The sequence below is a fragment of the Alternaria dauci genome, chromosome 3, assembly GCF_042100115.1.
Source record: "Alternaria dauci strain A2016 chromosome 3, whole genome shotgun sequence".
Taxonomy (NCBI): domain Eukaryota; kingdom Fungi; phylum Ascomycota; class Dothideomycetes; order Pleosporales; family Pleosporaceae; genus Alternaria; species Alternaria dauci.
Window position 1 is genome coordinate 828,990 of NC_091274.1, and position 20,689 is coordinate 849,678.

General features: G+C 53.5%; 6 protein-coding genes across 6 annotated transcripts; 3 read left to right on the top strand and 3 right to left on the bottom strand.

Annotated features, from left to right (window-relative positions):
- Positions 1 to 614: 614 nt before the first annotated feature.
- ACET3X_003926 (uncharacterized protein) lies at positions 615 to 1,508 on the bottom strand (the record flags this gene model as incomplete). Its single annotated transcript, XM_069450075.1, has 1 exon — positions 615 to 1,508. One exon carries the CDS (start codon positions 1,506 to 1,508, stop codon positions 615 to 617), a length of 894 nt encoding a protein of 297 aa, XP_069307904.1.
- Positions 1,509 to 3,261: 1,753 nt separating this feature from the next.
- Positions 3,262 to 4,720, bottom strand: ACET3X_003927 (uncharacterized protein). Its single transcript, XM_069450076.1, has 2 exons — positions 4,167 to 4,720; positions 3,262 to 4,086 (listed from the first exon to the last, which is right to left on the bottom strand). The coding sequence occupies exons 1-2, from the start codon at positions 4,317 to 4,319 to the stop codon at positions 3,634 to 3,636; spliced, it is 606 nt and encodes a 201-aa protein (XP_069307905.1). The 5' UTR covers positions 4,320 to 4,720; the 3' UTR covers positions 3,262 to 3,633.
- A 793-nt stretch (positions 4,721 to 5,513) lies between these two features.
- Positions 5,514 to 6,578, bottom strand: ACET3X_003928 (uncharacterized protein; the record flags this gene model as incomplete). The annotated part of the gene is made up of 1 exon (XM_069450077.1): positions 5,514 to 6,578. The coding sequence occupies one exon, from the start codon at positions 6,576 to 6,578 to the stop codon at positions 5,514 to 5,516; it is 1,065 nt and encodes a 354-aa protein (XP_069307906.1).
- A 773-nt stretch (positions 6,579 to 7,351) lies between these two features.
- On the top strand, positions 7,352 to 8,791 carry ACET3X_003929 (uncharacterized protein; the record flags this gene model as incomplete). Its single annotated transcript, XM_069450078.1, has 3 exons — positions 7,352 to 7,882; positions 7,936 to 8,124; positions 8,171 to 8,791. The coding sequence occupies 3 exons, from the start codon at positions 7,352 to 7,354 to the stop codon at positions 8,789 to 8,791; spliced, it is 1,341 nt and encodes a 446-aa protein (XP_069307907.1).
- Positions 8,792 to 13,594: 4,803 nt separating this feature from the next.
- On the top strand, positions 13,595 to 15,792 carry ACET3X_003930 (uncharacterized protein; the record flags this gene model as incomplete). The annotated part of the gene is made up of 5 exons (XM_069450079.1): positions 13,595 to 14,218; positions 14,264 to 14,342; positions 14,392 to 14,872; positions 15,000 to 15,681; positions 15,736 to 15,792. 5 exons carry the CDS (start codon positions 13,595 to 13,597, stop codon positions 15,790 to 15,792), a joined length of 1,923 nt encoding a protein of 640 aa, XP_069307908.1.
- A 588-nt stretch (positions 15,793 to 16,380) lies between these two features.
- ACET3X_003931 (mitochondrial 54S ribosomal protein uL3m) lies at positions 16,381 to 17,485 on the top strand (the record flags this gene model as incomplete). Its single annotated transcript, XM_069450080.1, has 3 exons — positions 16,381 to 17,001; positions 17,063 to 17,276; positions 17,328 to 17,485. 3 exons carry the CDS (start codon positions 16,381 to 16,383, stop codon positions 17,483 to 17,485), a joined length of 993 nt encoding a protein of 330 aa, XP_069307909.1.
- Positions 17,486 to 20,689: the final 3,204 nt, after the last annotated feature.

Below are 20,689 nucleotides of genomic sequence, written 5' to 3' on the forward strand. Positions count from 1 at the left end.
TGCGTCGCGGTGGTGTACGGTATCGAAAGAACTTTGGGGACTGAAACGGCTCGGAACGTTTCGATGGGTGTTGTTTAGGGGGGGTTGAAGGTTGGTGGTACCGGTGCTGTGCTGTTGTCGTATGTAAAGGCCTCACTTTCTGCGCTAGAGTCTTATCGTAGTCCGCTCGCTGTATGGGGTCGAGTAGGATCTCATAAGCTGTTGTTGCAAGCTTAAATATCCTTGTCCGCTCCTCAACTAATGCTTCCAATAGGTGCAAGGTTTTGTCGGGGTGGTTTGTTAGCGCAAGGCTTTTGTAGGCTTTTCTGATTGCAGCCTCGTCAGCTTCGATATCTACACCGAGGACCTGATAGTGGTTTGCCGGAGAGGACATGACTGAACACGGAGTGGGTATTGGAGAAAGATAATGTGGAGGAACTTATACAGCAAACAATCTTGTGTTGTAGAGACATCGAGTAAGCATAGTGAACGTCAAAGTGAAACTCGAAATGTTAGGCACAGCGCAAACGCAGTTCACTATCTTGCGCCCGCTGCCCCGCCGTTTCTCTTCCTTCTGCTCCTTTAGTACGATCTCTCAAGGCCAACAAAGCCTGATGACTGAGAAACTGACTTTATCACAGCTCTTCAATCTTCTCAACTCCTCGTTCTCTGTTTAGTACCGCCCTGACCATCCTACCCTTGTCGTCAAACAATCCCTCGCGAAGCCGCTCCAGGTATATCTCATAGCTCGGCATATAACCATCGATGAACGCACGAACCTGCTCGTCTGACATTCCCGACCCTTTCACCTCAATCATCTTATGCTCTTGCTGCAGGCGCCATGTGTACACATTTCTCAGGTCATCCGTATCGATATGTATGAAGAAGTCGAAATGCTTGGGCCCCATGAATGCATCACAGTAGCGCTCGAGATTCTCATTCACTTCGATCAAGTGCAGAAGTGAATGATTCGCAGGAGTATTGACTGTGAGCTTCCCAGCTTTTGCCAGCGCATGTCTTTCCTCTATGAAAGATTGTGGAACAGGCTGGAAGCCCACGCACCATCCTTCAAACACGACGACATCCGGCTTTTGCAAGATTGTCGACCATTCTGATTCGGGCGCTCGGTCGCCTTCGCCATTGTATTTGCTCTTATCGAAGCTTGGAATCTTGAGGCTGCCTCTGCCGTTGTACCCCTTCAGATCACTGAAGAATTCCCGGGCTAGCTGCTCATCGTGTGTGCCAGGCTGTCCACGAGTACGGTAGAGCTTATTGCTGGGATCACGATCCCGCTGTGTTACCAGCTCATCATGTGTTTTGTAGAAATCGTCCAGTGAAACAGTTATCGTATAGAGACCATGGTTTTGGGTTAAGATCTTGACAAGCTCCGATGCCCATGTCGATTTGCCTGAGCCTTGTAGACCAGTGATGCCAAGTACAATTGGCTCCGATGACTCTTGACGGCGCGCCTGTATCTTTGGAAGTAGGACATCAAGCGTCCGACTGATGTTATTTCTCAGGGCAGACATGACTTAGTCTTCCTGATATATGTGTCCACGTGGATTCAAGATTCAACGAGTGTCTTTGCTATGTTTCCAAACCCTGAACGTCATTCGAGGCTTATATGAGCGGACATACATAGTCCGCAGAGAGACCCATTCCTACCCGCAGCCGCAACGATGTCGGCCCGAGCGAACCCCGCACCTTCCGCGAACCATCAGCGTAGTGAGGACATTTGTTGCCAGCGCAAAAGACGAGGCCACAGAATGAGAAAGAGATATCTCTTCCCAGACTCATGCGCTTACTGCCGTACAATCACGCTCGGCCCTATCGTTATATTGCCTATTCTTCCGCTACCACCAACAACCACCTAGTACAACACTGCCGTGTCAAATCTCCACAACACCCAAACCAATAGCTCCAAGCGGCACAACACCAAGCAAATTACCGCTGCGGGCTCGCTACCACGATCTGACGCGAGGGCGAACAGAAGAGGAGATGCATATTTACTGTGTTAGGAAAGTACAGAGAAAAAGCGTGGATTACGGGATGCCATTTCACGGTTCAGACTGTCAAAGTTCACCGCCTCTGACGCTGGCGAACCAATGTAGGCCATGAGGGTGAAATTGTGGTCGCGCAAGCGTCCCAGACATGGCCACGGGAAGTTCTGCGCTGCTTGTGTGTCTCGTGGTTCAATGTTGCTATTTTCGGTAGCTCGAGCGGAAGACAAACAGAAAGGGTTCTTTTGCGTGCGCGAGTCATGATCTAGCTCGCGCGCGTACTACTGACGTTTCTGGAACAACAAACTCCTTTTCTCATATAACCGCAATGGCAGGCGCGGGATCCATCCTCGTCAACTTCTCCAGTCTTCCAAGCGTCACTTGGTACATCTTTGGCAACCTTGTCGCACTCCAATCTTTGCCGTTGGTGAGCTGTACCAAGATAGGCGCTGCTGTGAAGATGCGCGCCATGCCACTGTCCGGGTGTTAGCCTTGCATTTCCGACGACACTATTGAACCTACCGACTGTGGTAGCCGGAACAGATATATTGTATAGGCTTTCCGGGTACTTCTCCGACGAATGGTACACTGTCCGCGCTCAGCCTAATGATGCTGCTCCAATTGTACTCGGGCTCTTCCCCTGAGCCTGTTGGGGCGCTTTCTCAAGCCTTGAAATCCGGCTTCTGCAACGTGCTTGACGTGCATTGTCACACTTTCCAGGTTTGCAATTCTGCCATTGGTGCAGTCTAAGGGTTCTGCTTAATCCACACGTCCAGCTCCTCTTGTCCTGGATTGAAGCCACTAATCACGTTGTTACCATCGGAAGACGACAATATTGGCTGCGTGAGATAATTATTCGTAGTGCAGTGGTCTAACAGCGGATCGCATCGAACTTACTGTAACCAATACGCAGATGACTGCCATCCTGTTTCGGAAACACCTCACGGCCGTGTCTCTGTGGTTAGAGGCGTGGTCTTCAGCATTAAGTATAGCAGCTTTCTCTGAGAGGGTCATGCTGGTTGGGCCACCCACTCTGGACTCCTCTTAATCCACTTGCTTCATGTTGAGGTAAGCGTGCAAATGGGATTTGGTTCAGAAAGGACTGGAGACGTCAGTGTAGGCTGTACCTTAACTCAAAACCACTACAATAGTATTGCTTTAATTTCGGCCAACGTGGTACCAGTGTAACGATCTCAACAAACGTATGACGCAAATATACGCAGTCCATGTACAAGTAAATAGAATCCTTGACCATCCACAGAACAAAGGGTCCAAAGTAGTGGTAAGATCGAAACAATAGTATTTCTTTGTGATTCTAATAATCTAATAATGCTTATATAGTTCGTCTCTATCGTGTATGTAATGCATCATGACGTCTACTATGCGAAGTAAAGGGTATCCGCGCCTTTCCCATGCTTTTGACAACGCCGTTGAAGTGACTTTTGAAGAAGAATATCCAACCCAGTAAACGCAAACGCTCAGGAGAAGAAAACGAAAGTACGCAAATGAGCCGAGATGGATGGGAAAGGGTCGAGCGGAGAGTACCAAAGGACCACATGGCGGTGGTGTTGAATGGAGGGGCTCGCAGCACTTGCGAGCTGTCCGTCAACTCGAGGATATTGGGAACCGTGGTTCAGGATTTTGCCTGATCATTTCAGATCTTGGCCTGCTTCAGGATCTTGCTGTCCTGCTGAGCCTGACGCAGCTCCAAGATCTCCCTCTGCTCCTGGAACACCTGTCTGGCACGCTCGAGCACCATCTCGAAGCCCTCCTTGCCCTTGGCAGCATTCTGCTGGAAGCGCTCGACAGTAAACTGCTCGATACTGTTCTTGATCTTCTGCCAGCCACCGCACAGCGCGGTAATTTCAGCGCGCTGTGTGAAAGCGGTCTTGGTGTCGGGTGATGATGCGACAGGCTGGTATATGCAGGTCTCGCGTACGTTGAGGAGGTCGGACATTGTCATGTTCATGGAGCAGAGGGTGAGCTTCTTGGCAACAGGGTCGACATAGGACGTCTCATAGACCATGGAGGTGTCCTGGCCGCCAAGGAGGGACTGTATCCATTTGGGTGTTGATTGCTGGCATGTGATGAGACGTTCTGTGCGAAGCTGCGGTGTGTTAGTTTTTTTGCTCGGTGATGGTGGTGGGGGCGTGCCGAATTGACATGTGAAAAGAAGGAGTCACTCACAATTCCTGTCGCCGGGTCGACAGAGCGACTCAGCGTATCGACGGCGATGACATGAGGTGTCTTCTCGTTCCAAGGGCCGTACTTGCGCCAGTTGCTCGTCGAGACCTCTTCCCACGAGTAGTCGAAGTCGACGGTCTGCTGGAAGTACTTCATTATGAGGTCGTGTGCGCGGTTATGTGGATCCGGGCGATGTGCGTTGTCGCTGCAATGTTACGTGTCGCAGGAATGGCAAAGTCGTGGTTCGACGGTATAGGTCGATGAGCTGCGATAGCTGTGGAGTGGGTTTTGGGTGGATTGTAGAATGCGAAGGGTGCAAAAGGTTTGGAGATGGGTGGGCAGAGGCCGAAAAGCAAGCCGTGCGCTGGCGATAAACGATCGTTGGGGAAAGCGGGAAGTGCCCAACGCTTTTCACCGCTCGAGCCCTGTGTCTCTGTTTCTCCGCAGAATTCGTCTCGGACTAATGTGCGGTGTGAAGAGCTGGAGAAACAATGCGCTATCACAAAAGGAAAAGCAACAGCGTCGTGGTTGTTTGGTTTGTGGACAGGAAAGCAATATGAAACGAGGGTACGAGAGCCTTCTGTCCGACCTCACTCTTGCGGATCTACAAAATCTTGCCACGGACAGCCGCTTCTCGACCCTTCCGACCAATCACAGTCGGGGCGCTGACCACCGCGGGCTCGAGTCGTGTGCTTTGCTCAGCGGCGTCTAGGCCAGTCATCCCGACTCTCCCCGTATGACGTCTTATACCCGAGTCGGCCAGGTCTCGTTGGTGGACTTGATCTAGCCTTGACGCAGGGCGTGGAGTACCTGAAGCTTGCACTGAAGATCAAACTATGCATCTGGCTCGCGCACCAAGCTAATCATCAGGGTCTTCTGGCTGTCGTGTGTGCAAGGCTGTCATTGGCGTGCAACGATGATCTCCCACGTCAAGGGCTTGGAACATGACCAAGTTCGTTGGATCTGTGTCATTTGCTGCATTGACGATATCATTACTGGGCAGTGACGAGATGGACAGTTCGAGAGGTTTGCTTGATTTGTTTACGTTCACACACGCGCGCGCTACGATGCGCCTCTCGAAGTAATATGTTACAAAAGATTGTGAAGACCCGAAGGCTGCGGAAGAAGTCTATCAAAGAGACTTCGCAAGGAACTTACGCCAAACCAAGCCGTTTGCCAACGGCTAATCATGTATTTCATGATATCCCCAACCTAGTCTATCGTTGGTATCATAACTTTTTGTATGAAGCGCCAGAACGCCGACCATGCCTATGCAAAGTGAAAAGCAGCTTTCGTTGCTTCATGTCATACACTCGAATCAGAGTGTTGGTGCCACGCCTCCACGGGTCCCTACAATTCCAGTGCCTTCTTCGCCATGGCGAGCGCACCATCGAACGACTTGTTTCCTCCGATGAAACCAGCAGCGTGGACAAAGACACAACCTGGGATCCCAGAGACCTGGTCGAGCTGCTCATCACGAACGCCCTTCCATGCATCTGGCAGGTCCTTGCGGTTCTCAAAACCGCCATTCTCCTTGCTGACGGCACGGATACGCCACTTGCCCTCGGGCTTGTCTTCGGGGAAAAGGACATAGAGGACCTGGGGTGCAACGCCCTGTGGCTGCTGGGTCTCCTTCTCGAAGTTGTAGAGATGGTCGGCCCATGGCATGCCATCGGGGAGGACCAGGATGCGTCCCTGGGGGTCGTACTGGAGACGAGCGTCGTATGCCTGCTTGACCTGGTGACGAGCAGGGAGCCACGACCGAGCGCGGTCGACGAGCTCCCAGCGGAACTGCTCCCCAACGAACTGGGCGGCTCTGTTGAAGCGCTGATCCTCCTCCATTTGTTTGGCCTCTTCTGTCTTGGTCTCGTCGGAAGTGGGGGACTTGGGGCCGTAGTTGTAGCGGTTGACTACGCTGGCGATGCTGAAGCCGCGGTCCTCAAACTTCTTCTGCAGTCCCGCCTTGTCGAGATCACTGGGCGCAATGACGCTGATGCCGTTGTCGTTGGCGTCGAAAGCCTCGATGAAGTCGGTGTAGATCTTCTCGTATAGGAGATCGCGGTCAGCGCCCTCGAGCCCAGTGACAGCTGTGATGATGTCCTTTCCATAGTGCATGTACACAAGTCCCGCGGAAGAGAGCTTGGTGGTGTGGCCGGGGAACACGACCTCGAAGCCGCGCTGGTGGTGGTCGTAGCGCTTCTTGTCGTCCTCGTACTCGCCGCCGACGTCGACGACGGTGTGGCACTCGGCGAGGACAGCAGGGTCACGGGTGCGGACCAGGTGGGCATCGCGGTAGGCTGGCAGCTCCTTGAGCATGGAGACGGCAAGCGCCTCGTCGGCGTGGAAGTGGCCATTGTGCGTGCCAATGACAGGCACGTCCGTCTTGAGCTTCTTGGTAGGGCTTTCGGCGGACATTGTGCGTGGGTAGCGTACGGAGAAGTGGCGTGTGAGTGGCTTGTAACGAGTCCAGATGTGATGCGTAGGCCGTGCAAATACAGGTCGTAGCTTGAATATGCAATTGCTAGCGAGCATGAGGAGAAGTTTCGCAGTGTCCCGCGGCGGGCACCTTGGCTTGGCACCAGCGTCCGCGCGCTAGTGGAGGGGAGACGGAAAAGCAAGCAGCAACATGGTCAGATTCAGAGAGCAAGACGCAATAAGCGCCCTCGAGGTGGGAAGACACTGACGGCTCGACGACGTCAAGGCCTAGACGCGTGCCGTTGCCATCATCGTGCCCTGTTCCAGGATTGCGCACGCGAGCACGCATCCATCAGTAGCCCCAAGTCGTGCCTGCTCGCACTCGCACAGAGCAAGGCAATATCAGCTACCAAAGTCTCTCCTGCACCCTTCTTCGCCCTGCAGTCTGGCTCTCAGCCAATATCCAGAGCTGCTTCACCCCCAGACCCGGCCCAGTACTGTGCGGCTGCTCTCCCGCGACGCTCGAGCTTTCCAATTAGCGAGATTGACACGTGAAGATAATCGATAGCCACGGCCTTGGTCACGAATCTTCAACCACGTCGTCTCCCGCACGCCCGCTCACACGTCGAGTGACTCCCAGTACCCTCTCCCGCGCTGCCTGCGCGTCCATCGCGCTTCAGACCCCCTCTTCAACTCTTCGCTGCCGCTGCTGCCGCTGCCCACCACAGAGGCCACGCTCGTTGCTGCACGAGCTTGGCGAGGACGGCGTTCGCATGGGCATGTGGGCTACCGCATCGCGGGTAGTCTCGTCGACAACCTTCCTCGGCGCCATCATCTTCACCATACCCCTCGCATTCGACATTGGCGGCCGCACCTGTGGCCTGGCCTTCTCCCTCTCTCTCAGTGCCTACTACTTTGTCTACTCGACGCTACGGTTAGCAACGCCAGACTCTTCGCGCTTCAGATGGTTCCTCTGTAATGTGATAGCTTGGGCGCAGTGGCTGGCCATACCCACTCTCTTGATATGGAGCCTCAACAAGTTCTCCATCGATGCCGACGCCAATTCGGGCTGGGTACAACGCACCTTTGACGGCAAGCGAGCCGACTTCAAGACGGTGCAAGAATGGATCTTTGGCAGTGAGGGACTGCTGCAGAGTGCCTCGATAGGCGCCTGGGACAAGACTCTGCGCTACAGCACACCCGTCTTCCAGATTGCCGAAGGCTTCTGCAGTCTCTTGGTCATCCAAGCCGCAGGCCAGATCACCAGATGGGTTGTCAACAAGGAACGTGGTGACAGCTGGATGGTATGAACGAACCCTCCCGCTTTCCAACCTGACAACAGGCTAAATGATTCCAGATCGGCCTTCTCTTCACCTCTGCATCCATCATCTCGACCTCAGTCTACTTCCTCTGGCGCATTACTACCTTCCCAGAGATTAGCAACGTCGACGCCATCCTGATCGGAGTCGCTATTACAACCGCCATCTTCCTTGGTGGCTGGGGTATCGTCAGTGCTAGAGGCAATCCGGTCGAATCATCGCTCTTGGTAAGTCACGCATTTCCAAGCTACACCTCATTACTAATACCCGCAGTTCGCCTACGTTACTCTCTGCATCTACCAGATCTTCACCGACTATCAGCCGACACCTGGCTCTGTTGCGGAATCAAGCGCGCCCTCTGACCCTGCCCTGCCGCCACTGCCACCTATTATTATGGCCTCGTACACCACCCTTCTCCATGCACTGGGCTCTTTGCCTACCATCGCCCATACCGGTTTCAATCTCATGGTTGGTGCTATCATGACCATCACACCCTCTGTCATTATTTCTCTTGCCTACCGCGTTTTCGTCATGTACGCCGCGGCGCGCATCATTCCTGCCATACGCGAAAGCGGCGCTCGCGCATTATCCCAAGAACCAAGTCTTGACGATGACGACGAGACATCAAAGATTCTTGGCTTTCTGACCTGGTTTAGCCCAAGCATCATTATTGCTGTCTACACTAGCCTGCTCATGCAGCACTTCGCCAGCGGAAATGGCGCCGATGGAAGTGCCGTGACAGGCGAGTGGTGGACGAACCAAGGCGGTGACGCTGGAGGTAACTTCTGGCGGTGGATTAATCTTGGCATTACAATGGGGCTATATGCCATTGAACTGAAAATCTCAAATGCAGATGACGACGGCCGGTTAACTAGTCACTGGAAGACCGACTAGAGCTTGGACAGAAGGAAGAGCCAAGCAGACCACCCAACCGGCATACATTGGAGCGAAAAGACGAGGGAACCAGTGAGAGAAAGGGCAGCAGAGGTTGAAGCTGCAAAGTCGAGGAAAGAAACAGCATACCAAAGCGTATGCACATCTAGAGCGGTGCACACAAACGACAAGTGTGCCAGGGGAGATCATGGTAGGGTTGGAGGATTCACTTCTCTTTTGTCCTTTTACCCCCAAAGCAAGCAAGCAAGCGCGCATTTTTCTGATACCCCCAAGTTTGGATCTTTGTGGGAGAACGTTATTCGGGTTGTACACTATGCGGACGGCAAGAGAGGAGAGGAAGTAGGAAATAGCATCGAATAAGAACATCAACGTAGGCTCTTGGTCAACGTGGCAGATGCTTGCTGTGTGAATGTCAGAATCTTGCTCAACATGGAGCATACTTGCCATGGGATTTTGGTTGGCATCAGAGTAAAATTGGGGCGATTTTGTCGAAACTCTAACGCACACTTGCTATAAGAATTATGAACGAGATGTTGATGTTGGGTATACTACTTGATATCAAAGTAGGGCAAATGAAGAATTGCTGTATTCGTCGTCGGATGGATACCAAGTTGTTTGGTAAGAGTTGTCTATTGTGTCAGCACATCATTCCGACTGATGATATTTACAGTAGCAGGACATAAGCAGGGCTGTGACTGAGACTCTGGGCTGTAGCAACATTATGAAATACAAGCGCAGCCAATGTGTAGCAGTAAACTTGCCCAGAACATGGTTTAGAGACTGGTTCGACTGATCTTGGTCAGAACTATAGCGAGCCAGATGGTTCACGGGAGTTGGAAGATGATGCTTGATATGAGCTAAGTCTCAGCCAAGACGACTTTCTTTAACGTACTATAATGCGTCGTTTGCAGTACACCTGAGCCCAGTTCATGAACTCTAGTAGTGAATCTATCGGTGGCGGAATACAGACACAAGTCTGGTAAGGACTCGGTGCTACTGATCAGACTTCGGACTCTTTTTTTCTGCTTATCAACGGAGTATATACCGAGACACAACAGGCGTCGGTTAGTGCGATAATGTGTGCATCGGACATTGAAGATAAATATAGCTACGTTTCGGGCAGACATACTTGTCTAAGAAGATATCCGAGCAATATCATATGCCAAGTACGTCACATTGAGTCTTTGCACCGGGGCAACATGTCACATGCTAGAGAATGCAACCTTGAAGTAGCACTCTGTGAGCGGAGCATGACGACGACACAACCAACGATCAATACCAGAAAAAAAATCAAAAAGGTATTAGTCGGGCGACTTTTGCCTCTTGATTGGGCCATCGGATGGCGGCGAGATCTCACAAGGAGCTTATGCAGATTCGTCACACCGCGTGTCGCCTGAGCGAGGATACGGCCCAAGGAGACCGGCACTTGTATGTACGCAGTTTGTGAAACCCTAAGCGCTTCGGTAAGCGCTTATTCTTCCACGTTAAGCAATGCATACGATGATGACGTTTCGTCTCAGGGTAGCAATGTGGTCTACGTTCGGACCCTCTTGATTATCACAGGAGCATGCTGCTGTCCTAATCGGGAAGGCAAAGTGAATGCTACAGCAGTCCCAGATTAGAAACACATATACCGACAGTTCGGTAAATGCGGCACGGGCAGGGCGTAAACCACCCCTTACATATATCGACAAGATCTCGTCCCCCCCGGGACGCGCTTCTCAGCTGTCGGGCGTATGTAGGGATCGAAAGGGTTTGTATGGCTGCGAAAGGGCGGACTTCGGAGTAATTGTGTTATAGCTAGCGCGCCGTCCTGCAATCAGCATCAAGTACGATACACCAGTAATCTCCCGACCGTCTTTGTCATTCTGCTAGAGACTCAGGAATTTTACAGTCAGCCATTGCCTTGACTAATGCGAGAGATGCGAATCCATTGACGCGAACCGTCGGTACCAAATTGCCGGGAGACTGTTCATGAGTAGTTCACCAGCATTTCCCTCGCCAACACATAGAAAATTTGATCGATCCCAAGAATCTCACGCTGGGAGACGCATTGGTAATCCGCCTCGACTCTGGATCCTGCCAACGCCGCACACGTAACCGGATATGAATGCAGACTGTGCCGCAGCTCGGCATCGTCTCAACCCGCGTGGTGGTGGCCAAACGGGCAGAATTCGCGAAGAGGGTCGTTGATACACTCAATGCCCAAGATGTCAACAGAGTGAGGACATGGTACATGAGCAGAACCACAGTGCAAAAAGTTTGTTGCGATCGTGAGGTTTGCCAAGTTTGAGTACGGCACGCTGCACTGCGATCTGGACCAGATCTGACTAATGCCGTAACAGACTGCCGATGGGAAATCCTTCAGGTTCTGTCGGTGTGACCGGCTTGGATGACATGCCGCATCTTGGCGGCGACAAGAGTGCGAGTACCGCTGTGAAGAATTGAAAGCGAGTGCGTGTTCTTGTAGGATTTGGAAATGTGTAAACGCGACGAGATTCAAAGACCTCGGAGGTTCAGGATATACATCAATGGCGAGGCTGGATACAAGTTCTGTTGAAGCCCATACAGAAGCGGAGGTTAGACGCGTCGTCTTGGACACGGAACGTGTTGCTCCACAATCAATATGACCGAATAATCAAGATTGAGCACGGAGGTAGGCGGCGCATGGTGGGTGTTGGTGACAAGCGCGCTGTTCCGCGCTTCCCGTTCGCTACTCGAGTCATACATCTGGCGGAAGGATGAGGCGAGGCGAGGCTCAGAGCAGAATAGACGTCAGCTGACTGGGCAGCAAAGCAAGGAGTGGGCAGGTCTAGGAGACCATGGGATTGGAAATGCAGCGGCACAGTTCAGAGGAAAATGCCGTACGGCGCGGTCCCAGGTCTTTGTGTGATGGTTAGCGGGAACGGAACGCGCCGCGAGGACCAGCTCGGCGGACTGTTGGATTGACTTGTGCTCGAGATGCGCACGCATAATATCAACCACATTGCAGTGGCCACAACGACATGTCGCAGCCGACGAACGGCCGCGCTTAACGAGGCGTCATTTGTGTGCGATGCGTGGCGAAACTAGAGACATGCTATTGGCCGACGTACAAGGATTGGTTAGACGCATGACCGATGGTTGAGCAACGCGTGAGAGTCGGACAGATGCCGCATACGACGGGTAAGTTGCTCACTTGCCACATTAGCCGAGGAGCAGCATCGCGGCTCTCCTAAGCAGTGGTGGAGGTTTGACCAATTTGAGCGCGCGGGTTCCTGGCGAGCAAAAAAAAAAAAAAAGTTTGCACGCGAAGCGCCCGTAGATGAAGGTGTACGAGCCGGGCCGGGCAGCCAACCATGGGGGCATCACGCAGCGGCAGTGGATAGCCGCACTCGCAACTTGGTTATGAATCGAGGCAGCAGCATCAGGCCCAGAGCAGTGCCACAAGCGAGCATATTGGTGATGCAAAGGGCATAAGACGGGTGGGCGTGGTGTGCGGCGTGGATCTTGATAAATGAAACACGGCGAGACTCATGAGCGCCTTCTTGTTTGGTGCTGGCTTTGAAACCGGCGCAGGCAGGCCCTCTGAGCAGGCGGTTAGGAGGAGGCAGTGCCGAGAGACCATGACGGCACCCCTTGATGGAAGCGCGCGGGAGGCTGGGCGATACGCAGCGAGGAGCGCGGTGGTGGTGGTGAGAGGGTCGAGTGATTCGCAGCAGGCATGACTGGCGCTGGGCGAGGGTTGGCGATGCGTGTTGCGAGTGCGAGCGAGAGTGCTGGCGGCCTTGATGGCGCGGCTGGGTGGTGAGCGAGGGCGTGCAGCGCGGCTACTGCGTTTGGCGATGGAGCAGAGGTGGATAGGCTAGGGTTGGGCCAGCGCCAATAACAACGACACTTGTCTTGCCTGTGGTGTTTCCGCGTTGGCTTGCATCCTTCTAACGATTCCTGGTCGATCAACCTCGCATGCCAGCATGCCGGGAGCGCTCGTCGCACGCAGCCGTCTGTGCCACCCTGGAGGCCTCTCCGCCCACTCTACCCTCCCTCACGCCCCGAAAACGGCTGTAGGGCTGTAGACGCGACTTTTCCGCCCAAAAAACGTGGCAGCGGGCAAAATGCAGGGTCTGTTTTGTAGATAGTCGAAGGAACCGCGTCTGTGGCCCTTCTGCGAGAGGTTCGGTGATGGTTCTGTCGCAGCTCGGGTGGGACAGATAAACGCGGGGGGCAGGGGCCGCCTGCAGCGCGGGCCAATCACCTCACCGCGACATGGGTGCCTGCCCGGGATGTGTAGAGCCCATGTGTGCGCCAGCAGAAGGAGCGAACAGCCGCCCTCCCCTCCGTTGAATCCTGTTGCTCACCCGTGGCCAGCGTCTGGCGTCGTCGGGTCGCCCCTCCCACATTCGTCGCGCCATATACAGTCTTCCCGCCAGACCGTCTTCCCGCCATATACAGTCCCCGCCGTGGAGAGGCGGCTTCGCTGGCATCGCATCCTCGCCCGACTACACCACGACCCGACCACTACCCACTACCCACTACACCGCAGAGCACAGACTCGCCTCTGCCCACCCGTCGTCACGCCTGCACGGTACCTGGCCTGCCCTGACCGTCAAACTCATCTGGTGTCGAGTACGCCTACAGTGTAACCACAGACTGCATCCCCGGCATCTTTGTCCTGCACACTTGAATCCAGCTCCAGCAAGCCCATCCACACTGCCCGACGGGATTATGGTGGCTGGACACGCTGCCCATACTCGACCGTAGATTCGACTTGACTCTGTGAACCATCCATCCATTCATCATCCCTCCACCCGTCCAGCCCTGGACATGTCGACCGCACTGCATATGCCCGCATTTAATTCCGCTCCCCATGGCCCCGCCTTCACGTCCGTTAATGGCCGCTTGTCTCTGAGTCCACCCGACGAGCAAAAGCCATCCGTTGCCGCTAAATCTTCTGCCTGGAGTCCGACCTCTCCAGACCCTGAGCCCAACCGTCACTCTCCAGACAGCGATTCCAGCTCGTCAACTGTTAGCAGCGGAGACAAGTCTCCCAACAGCTCTGACAAGACAAGATCGTCTCCTGAAAACCCAAACAAGAGGAGGCGTTCTGGATCCAACGAAGACGCCTATGGTCACCACAGTCCTGACCAGACGACTGCTGGCCCCAGACAGCTTCCCCCTCCCTACCAGCCTCTCCACCGCAACACGACCATGAGCATGGAAACTCCTCAGTTGCCAAGTTTGCCCCCGTTAGGTCGTCCAGATGCTGAACGCCGCTGGCAAACCGAGCCCCGTGAACTGCCTCATGCGACCCATCATTTCCATCCCCGTGAGCCACGTCCTGCAGAGCCTTCCCGCAACAGTGCTTTGTCGCCCGAGTCACGCGACATGATTGAGGAGGCCGAGTTCACACGTGCTGGCGTACAAGTCGAGCTCAAAAAGCGGAAACGGGTATGTTTTCTTGGTCCACCCCCGCTGCTAGACTAACTTTTTTAGCAATTTGCCAACCGCACCAAGACTGGTTGCGGGACCTGCAGAAGGAGGAAGAAGAAGTGCGATGAGGCCAAACCAGAGTGTATGTTCAAAAACGCCTTCCAAGTCTGACGACATCTGACCCTCGACAGGCAACAACTGCACGCGAGGCGGTTTCGTTTGTGAGGGCTATGCCAACAAAGTACCTTGGCCAAAGAATGGGCCTGCTAAGCCGCCTGCCATACTAGCCAAGGAGAAGTACGCTGCTTATACGTCGTGTCCAACTTGTCAAGAAAAACACACGCCCCACTGTGGACCGCTTCAAAGCAGTGAAACCCCTTACCCGCCGCCCGAGATGCATCCAAGCAACGGTACTGAGCGCAAGCCTTGGAAATCGTCCTGGAGTGATCCTGCACCACCACCAGCTCGAGCGGCTTACCAGCCAGAGGCCCCGCCGCCCCCAGCACAGTACATGCAACCTACGACAAACCACTACGAGAGACCCTCCACCCACGACCACCAACCGCTATCTCAACAGCAACAGCAGCCTCACCATACCTCCCGTGGCTACCACCATGCTCCACCAACCACCAACCACCTCGCCATCAATACCGCTGTGCCTGCCACCACCATGTAAGTATCTTCCCTATAGTTTGATGCACGTCGAGTAGTGAGACAAGGCTTTCGGCGATAGACGGCATCTTTCATGCATGCTCAAATTAAAAATGCACTCAGTCATCATCAGCTTACGCATCTGCAGGGTCGCCAAGCCTGTCCAACAGCTACATGTGGCACAGCAGCATCCTCGCCCGCCGCCTCCTCCACCACCGCCAACATCCTTGCCACCTACGCGATCACCGACGCGCTTTGCCGAGTCCTCTTCAATGCCGTACAGATCTGAAAAAGATAAGATGCTAGCGGGGGAGCCATTCAACCCCTTTGACAAGACCCTAATGCACGAACGACATCTTAGTACGCAAGCCCAGTCCATCTTTAACAGCAGCAAAGCAAATCCCTCCAACGTTTTGTCGAGCACAACGGTCGACCACTTCTTCAAGCAGATTCTGAATGCGAGCCGGCATCGCGAAGGAAAGCAAATCGAGATTCACATGGGTCCTAATTGTCATGTCGCTACGCCTTTTGCTTGTGACTACGGCTACCACCTTAGTATGGGCGAAAATGTTGTCATCGGTGCTGATTGCCATCTCCATGACTCTGCGAGAATATCTATCGGAAGGAACTGTAAGATTGGGGCTCGGGTCACAATACAGACTTTGAAGACACCCACCGACAACAAATCATTAAAAGGCAGCAACGGCACCGAGGTTGCGCAAGAAGTACACATTGGAGAAAACGTGTACATTGGCGACAACTGCGTGATAGAGGCTGGGGTTCACATCGGGCCCAACACCATAGTGCGTCCTGGTTCTGTCGTGTCTCGCGTAAGTTTTCCATTTCCGCAATGACTCGGAAACACGCATACTGACCTTGCATAGTCTTTGCCTCCCAACTGCGTCGCTCATGGAAATCCAGCGATCATCCTACCCAACTGAGATACTCAGTACAGCAATCACCTCGTGTTCTCGCAATCTTCCAGAACATTTCACAATGTATGAGATATGCGTGAGGTATCTAACCTATTCGATATGGGTCTTGCATGTCACATAACGCGCCACTGTGTGGTGCAGGAGTTAACGGCGTTTCTACAGCCTGGAGGATACCCATTGCTAAAGTTTTCTTGCTTTTTTTGTTGGGAAGAGAGATACAAATGATATATAGGTGGACGTGGATAACGGGTGGTATCTGACTTGTATAGTCTCCTTGTATCTCGGTACCTTGCTTGCTGGACATGGCTCTGCTCTAAAAGCTACAAAAAAACATAACATCTCCTAAAACAGACACTTGGGATCCTAGCAGCATTTGATTTTGAGACGAGGCCTGCTTTCAGCAAGGTTGGGTCTCAGACACCCGACGATGAGCTGCTAGGATACTTTGAGCCTAGCTTGAAGCGTGCCTGTGAACGCGGCTACACGTGCGTGATGTGGTCCGTGCGGTATTCTGAACTCCAAAGCCGGGAATGTCAAAATATCCGCGGCGAACAACCAGCGCCGCATACCCAACGTCACCATACTATAACCACGATGCCACCCAAAGCTCCCCTCAATTGGGGCCTCTTACCGCCATCCTTTCTAGTTCCTTTATCAGCGCGCTGCGTCCTCCAGCAGAATGCGCATCAAATATCCTCAAGACCCGCCATCGCATACACATCGATCCGAACCATCAAATCCACTTTCACACCCAAACCCGACCGCTTCGCACACCATCCCGCCCGAGAAGCCCTCACCAGCACATCTACCGCAGCGCTCGAGCGAAAAGCCCACAGCACACCCCTGCGGACGGGTCTTCTCGCGCTCAAAAAGGGCATGACATCCATCTACGACCCCGAAACAGGGAAGCGCACAGCATGCACCGTACTACAACTTGACCGCAATGAAGTCGTCGCGCACAAACGGAGAGACAAGAACGGTTACTGGGCCGTGCAGATTGGTGCTGGACAGAAAGAAGCGCGGAATGTCAGCAGGCCCATGTTGGGACATTTTGCGGGTGCGGGGGTGAGTCCGAAGAGGTGGGTTGTTGAGTTCAAGGTCAGGGACGAGGCAGGGCTAGGCGTTGGTATTGGGGAAATGGTTGGCGCAGGATGGTTCACAAAAGGACAATGGGTGGATGTCAAGGCGATAAGCAGGGGAATGGGATTCGCTGGTGTAAGTTGGACACGGCATACGAGTGGTGGTTGGAACGGGGACTGACAGTTGTTGTGTTCAGGGCATGAAACGACACGGTTTTGGTGGTCAACCAGCGTCCCACGGTCAATCGCTCATGCATCGCGGTATGGGTTCAGCTGGAGGCTCCCAGGGTTCAGGTTCTCGTGTGCTGCCTGGCAAGCGTATGCCGGGAAACATGGGTAATGAGAGCGTGACTGTCAAGAACTTGAGGGTGTTGCAGGTCGACGAGCAGAATGGCATTGTTGTCGTCAATGGTAAGGAAAACGAAGCGAACCAGAGCAATCAGATACTGACACTGCGCGCAGGTTGCGTCCCGGGACCGAAGAACCAGATTATCCGCGTTCAAGATGCGAGGGGGAAGCCGTGGCCTGCGGGGCCCATGTCAACCGCCGAACTCAAGCCAGCAGAGATTCTGGCTGAGGCGGGCGTTCCTGATGCGACCGAGGCGACGGCTAGTGCATAGAAGCAGAGAAGGAGAGCCGAGTAAGAGAACAGTGTACCATACCGAAGAGACAGGTGGCCCGAATCACCCGACTACGAGCAAGGATTGCCATACCGATGTGTATACGATAAACTTCCGGAAAGATGTTAACGCCACGGTAGCAGTATCATCTCACTGCACATCAGAAAAGAGTCTGCGAGACAACGATATTACCAAGTTATTTCCCTTCTACGTCCTTCACTCAGAATTCATATCCTCACCTTTGTGCATTTGTTCTCCCGTTACCACCTTCCACGGTAAGACGCACCTCCAGCAACACCACTCTCAACCCCTTCACTCGTATACCCTCCTGCATCTCGGCCATGCCAACTATCATTCTCACAAACATCGCTCTGCCCCCCGCCATCCACGCTGATGCGATCATCGTCGCTGTCGCTCGGGAGGTAATCATCACCCTCCCCTACCCCGTTATCATCACTGTCACTCATATAGCTCCCAACCATCCTTCTTCTCCTGGTGTGGTTGTTCCGTCTAGGGGGCGTGTAGGGACTCCTACTCCTTGCGCTCCTCTCAGACCCATATGCACTCCTACTTCTACTCCTACTCCTGCTTCCCCATGCGCCAGGCATAAGACCATAGTCACTGCCGCTCTGCCGCCGTTGCCGTCCAAGTAAAGGTGGCGTGGGCACTGCAGGGGGCGGTGTGGAATAGTCTTCCGAGTCAACGGCTGTGGGTACGCGGGACAAGCGGTCGGAATGCGAGGTACTGGGTCGAGAAGCTATGTCAGAGTATGCAGTGGTGTGAGCCATGTCCTTGCCGTCTGAGTATACGGGGCCAGACCGGTTCAGGGAGCGGTCTGCATGTCTTGAGGGATGAGGAGCTGAAAAGGTACTCGTGTACTGGTCTTCAGCGTCTGGGTAGGATGGACTAGGCCGATTGAATTGGGGTTCTCGATTCCCTGAGCGAGATCCAAACCGGTTACGCTGGTCGTACTCGTCGTACTCCTCCCCGGGCCGGTGGTAATGGTTGTTCGCAGCATGCGAACGAGTACTTTGTCCATGGTGCCTTTCTCGGTAATTGTCTCGACTTGGCGCGTAGTAATCTTCGCCATCTCGTCGAGGGCCTGGATATTGCTCGTAAGATTCATCTTGGCGATATGCTGGGCTACTATCGCCGGAATTATAGGATTGTGTGTCAGACCGATCCGCAGTATAAGCGTGCAGCTTGGTGTAGCGTTCCAGAAATTGCTTTGCTTCACGATAGTTTTCACGCTCTTGAGGGTGCAACTGTAGGCTTGGCGTGTCATAGTCGCTGCTACCCCAGCCTGCCTTGATTTTCTGCGTGTTTCGCTTTTCATGGTGCTCAGCATAGTCTGAGGGTGGACTTTCACTGCTATGCCCCAACGAAGAATTGCGGATCGGTGAACTTTCCCTGGGCGAATTGTCGCTGTACCGGTCATCGTAGCTCGATGTACGGTCAGCCCAAACATCTCTCTTCAGCTCAGGTGACGCTATGTAGTCATCGTCAGACTGGGAATCCTGTGCTATGTAGTCTGAATCTTGAGATCGAGCCCTGTGTGGCCGGCGAGACGGTCGTGGCTGGTAGCCCGGGCGCAGCTGCGAGGATCCGTTCCCATCCCTGCTCCGCCTGGTCTGAGTAGTGTAGTCGTAATCCATGACCCGGTTTACATATTGGTTGTAATTGGGAGGGGAATCCTCATAAGATCCACGGCGGTGGGTGATGTAGCCCGAGCTCGAATCGGTGGGCGAGGAGATGCAGTCTGAGGAAAGATGGGTATCCTGGTAATCCCGAGGAACTTGGCTACTGTATTTCGGTGCTGCACGGTCGTGGTTACTCTGCCTCTCATAGCTTCGACTACTGCTGTATGGTTGGTGCCACATCCAGGAGGTCGCGCGCCGGCCTTGCAACACAGCGATTAGATGCCGTTGAGCTGTGTAATTGGGTTATGCAGTCTGGCAGTGGAGGGATTTGGGCTTTAAGCCGCTGCATTTCGTTGTTGTGACTAGCTATTGAAAAGTACCAAGGTAAGCAAAGCGTCATGCACAACCACGTGTTGGTCCTCTAGCGGCTCTAGGCGTAAGTAAAACGCGCTAGTGTCGCCACCACCCCTATCACGCCTCATGCCCATCCATCTACTGTGGTCTTGGGCCAATATATTGTAAGTAGAAACGCCGAGTTCGTCCATCTCCAGAGGTCTCACGTAAACAAGACCCACAAAGTAAGATCCTCGCTAGCGGCCTAGGTAGTCACAAAATATTAGCCTACCACCACAGTGTCTTCTGTTCGGTGCCATCTTGTCTCCCACCACCTGTTCTGTCATACGGGAAGTACCTAGGTAAACTTAAAGACTACAAACTTTACGCCTCCGCCTTTCTGACAGCTGCGGGAATGGATTGCGTTATCGCGGTTCACCTGCATGCGACAGATGGCAGCTAATGGCACCAGCTGGGTACGTTACTACTCCAGGCATTGGAATGCACAACTGGAGCAACGGTATCAATTTGCGTCCTCCAATTAATCACCTGTCACGTTCTTGTTCATCACACTTTCTCGTCAGCCTTGCGTTCTCGGACCAACCTGTTTAAAACTTATGGATTTCACCTATCGGAAGAATAAATCCTACAGCATCGCAGAGCACAGCCTCATGAGCCACAGGCCAAGTCTCCTGCTTCCAACAAGGGAGAAATCCTGTCATCTTGTGTCGGATAAGCTCAATTAAATTGTTTCCAACCACGACCCGGGCATGACTTGTGTGGACCTAGCGGCTGCCCTGTCATGTTGACATGAAACAGCAACAGCAACAGCGGGACGGTCGGGACTAGACTCCTTGTGAAGCTACATCTGCAACGCTACCCTGTTTGCAAACAACGGTTAAGCAACTCTTCCCTGAGCGCATCAACGCCAAACTACGCACTGTTGACCTGTTCATGACTCTCAGCCGGTCAAAGTTATCTTCCGCCCCTTCCAGACAGGGCTGCATCAGCGCCACGCTCCTGGTAACACCTGGAAATGCCCGGCATCCACCGCAGTCGGTGATGAACGGCGCCAAATGGGCCATGTGATTGCCTGAAAAGAATAAATCTCCGTAGAGTAGGTGGACCGTGAATTCAAACACCAGCCAAGAATCCTACGAGATATAAAGACATGAGATCAGCCACCGAATATCAAGTCACCCAGCTTCTATCGTCTTTCACTCATTCACTC

Bases quoted from the DNA above. Each gene is read 5' to 3' on its own strand.
- ACET3X_003927 (XM_069450076.1), bottom strand. From the start codon at position 4,319: ATGAAGTACTTCCAGCAGACCGTCGACTTCGACTACTCGTGGGAAGAG. The intron at 4,087-4,166 runs GTGAGTGACTCC...AACACACCGCAG, and splicing joins TCGACCCGGCGACAGGAATT to CTTCGCACAGAACGTCTCAT.